Source organism: Penaeus monodon, chromosome 10 (assembly GCF_015228065.2).
Source record: "Penaeus monodon isolate SGIC_2016 chromosome 10, NSTDA_Pmon_1, whole genome shotgun sequence".
NCBI lineage: Eukaryota > Metazoa > Arthropoda > Malacostraca > Decapoda > Penaeidae > Penaeus > Penaeus monodon.
This window is the reverse complement of record NC_051395.1, coordinates 10,306,773-10,309,272: the sequence shown is the minus strand read 5'-3', so window position 1 is coordinate 10,309,272 and position 2,500 is coordinate 10,306,773. Positions and strand designations below refer to the sequence as shown.

Sequence of the window (2,500 nt, the reverse complement as noted above, 5' to 3'; positions counted from 1 at the left end):
GTTTTGAAATGTGGTGTTACAGACGAATACTATGTATTAAATGGATGGAGAAGAAAACAAATGATGAAGTGCTGAGAAAAGTAAATTGTAAAGACCGGCTGTTGGACATCTTGAACAAAAGGAAACTAAAGTTTATTGGTCATGTGATGAAAAGTAAAAGTATTGAGAAAACTTGCTGACAGGGATGATGATAGGAAACAGAGGAAGAGGCAAACCAAAGACAAGATTGAGCGACAACATCAAAGATATTTGCGGGCTGTCGATGGTACAAGTAAAAAGAAAAGCGCAAGATCGAGTTGAGTGGCGAAGGATGGTGGAGAGGTCCACGGCTGCTCAAACATGAGCATACCGTTATTGATGATATATATACATATATACATATGTATATATATACATATATACACACACATAGAAACAAAGACACAAACACACAAGTTGAACACTGATGCAATAGAAACGAAATAAAAACACTATGTCTAGAACTCGCCACGAGTTCCACATTAAATGTACGGAAATACACACAGACTCACACACATTATTATTATTATTATTATTTTCTTTCACAGAGTGGTTGTGGTGGACGTGGTCATGGCTCAGCTCACTGGCCTGTTCGGTGTGGCTGTGGTGGGTCGAGCTGTGGGATCTTTGCTACCCTTACCTCTGCCTCGCCTGGATGTATATCACCACATGTGAGTAATGCTTGGGAGAGTTATACTGTTAGATTGCGCATGAGGTGGACTGTGAAGAAACTCTTTGGTTCACACACACACACACACACACACACACACACACACACACACACACACACACACACACCCCCCCACACACACACACACACAAATACACACATATACATATAAACATAAACAAATAAAAAAGTAGGTGAAGACAGACAGTAGTAAAAGGACGCAGCCAGATGACGAGCGAAGAGTATGTTACAAGCCTGGACTAATCACCAGCTGTATCCACCTCTCCCGCTTAGAAGGGCTTCTCCGTGACAGCAGGTCATGGGTTTGTTAAGTCACACACCACAGCATGTACATTAAGTTCATGATAGTAGTGGCGAATCGTGGGCTTTTCATGATGGCTGTAGTGAGGATTTTTCATTGATGACAAAGAAAAATATGAATTTAACAAAAATGATGAATATGATGATAATAATGATGAAAACATAAATAATAACAACAGCAACAACAACAACAACAACAAAACAATAATAATAATAATAATAATAATAATAATAACAATAATAATAATGATAATCATAATAATCATAAAAATGAAAAGTATTAAGATAATAATAATGACAATATATGATTACAAAATAAAATACTATTAATGATATATTAATGGTAACAACTGTTCGACAGTTGTTACTATTAATACAGTTGTTACATAATAACGATAGTAATATCAATAATAATAATAATAACGATAGTAATGATAATGATACTAATGATGATTATGATAATATAAAGTGATGATGATGATAGCAATAATAATGATAATGTTAATAACAATAGTAATTAACATTAACGATAATAATGATAAGAAGAATGATAATAACAACAGCATTAATAATCATACTGATGATGGTGATGATAATGATAATAATAATAACGTTAATAAGAAAAGCAATAATAATAATAATAATAATAATAATAATAATAATAATAATAATAATAATAAAAATTATAATAAAGATAATAGCAACAGCAAACGATGATGATGATGATGATGATGATTATGATAATCACAGTGATAATGATTATAATAACGATAACCTAATAAGCGATGATAATGATAATATAATGACGAAAATGACACTATAAATAATAACAATAATAGTGATGGTAATGATTATAATAAAAATAACATTAATAATCACGATAACAATAATATTAGTAAAGGTTATAATATTGACTAATAATGAAACTGCAAAAACGGTAATAGCGAGGATAGCAATAGTGATGATAATGATAATAATAAAACAATGCTAATAATGCAGCAGCGATAATTTGAAGATGCGAAGGATAAAATTCCTACAGTTATGATAATAACGAAAAATGCATAATCATTTTGGTGATGTTAATACTAGTGACAATAAAGATATAGTGATATATTAGTAACAATAATGAAAATTCTGAAAACAATAATCGAGTCTTCTGCTGATGATAGTAGTAAAGTTAATAATGATAAATATGAGAATGATAATAAAGGTTAGGATACCAATTGGGTAATTGATAAGACAGATAATAATATGAGGATTAGAGTGACATGGATAATATGAATGATACAGAAACAATGACGTTGTAAAGGAAAATAACACTGATTAATGACATAACCGAAAACGGCAATCTGAGTAAAATAATGAACACGAAAAACAAAACAAAACAATAATAGCAATATGAAAAGAAGTAAAAATAATGGTGAAAGTAATGAGGGTACTGGTGAGTAGTAAGTGCAGGTAATGATAATAAATATTAATTGATACCGACAA

General features: G+C 31.0%; 1 protein-coding gene across 1 annotated transcript in view; it reads left to right on the top strand.

The window, feature by feature from the left end:
- Positions 1 to 2,500, top strand: part of LOC119577517 (filamin-B-like) — a 17,199-nt gene that overhangs the window by 6,882 nt on the left and 7,817 nt on the right. Inside the window, exon 2 of the mRNA XM_037925113.1 lies at positions 567 to 689. Coding sequence (XP_037781041.1) covers positions 567 to 689 — 123 coding nt within the window. The remainder of the gene's footprint in view (positions 1 to 566; positions 690 to 2,500) is intronic.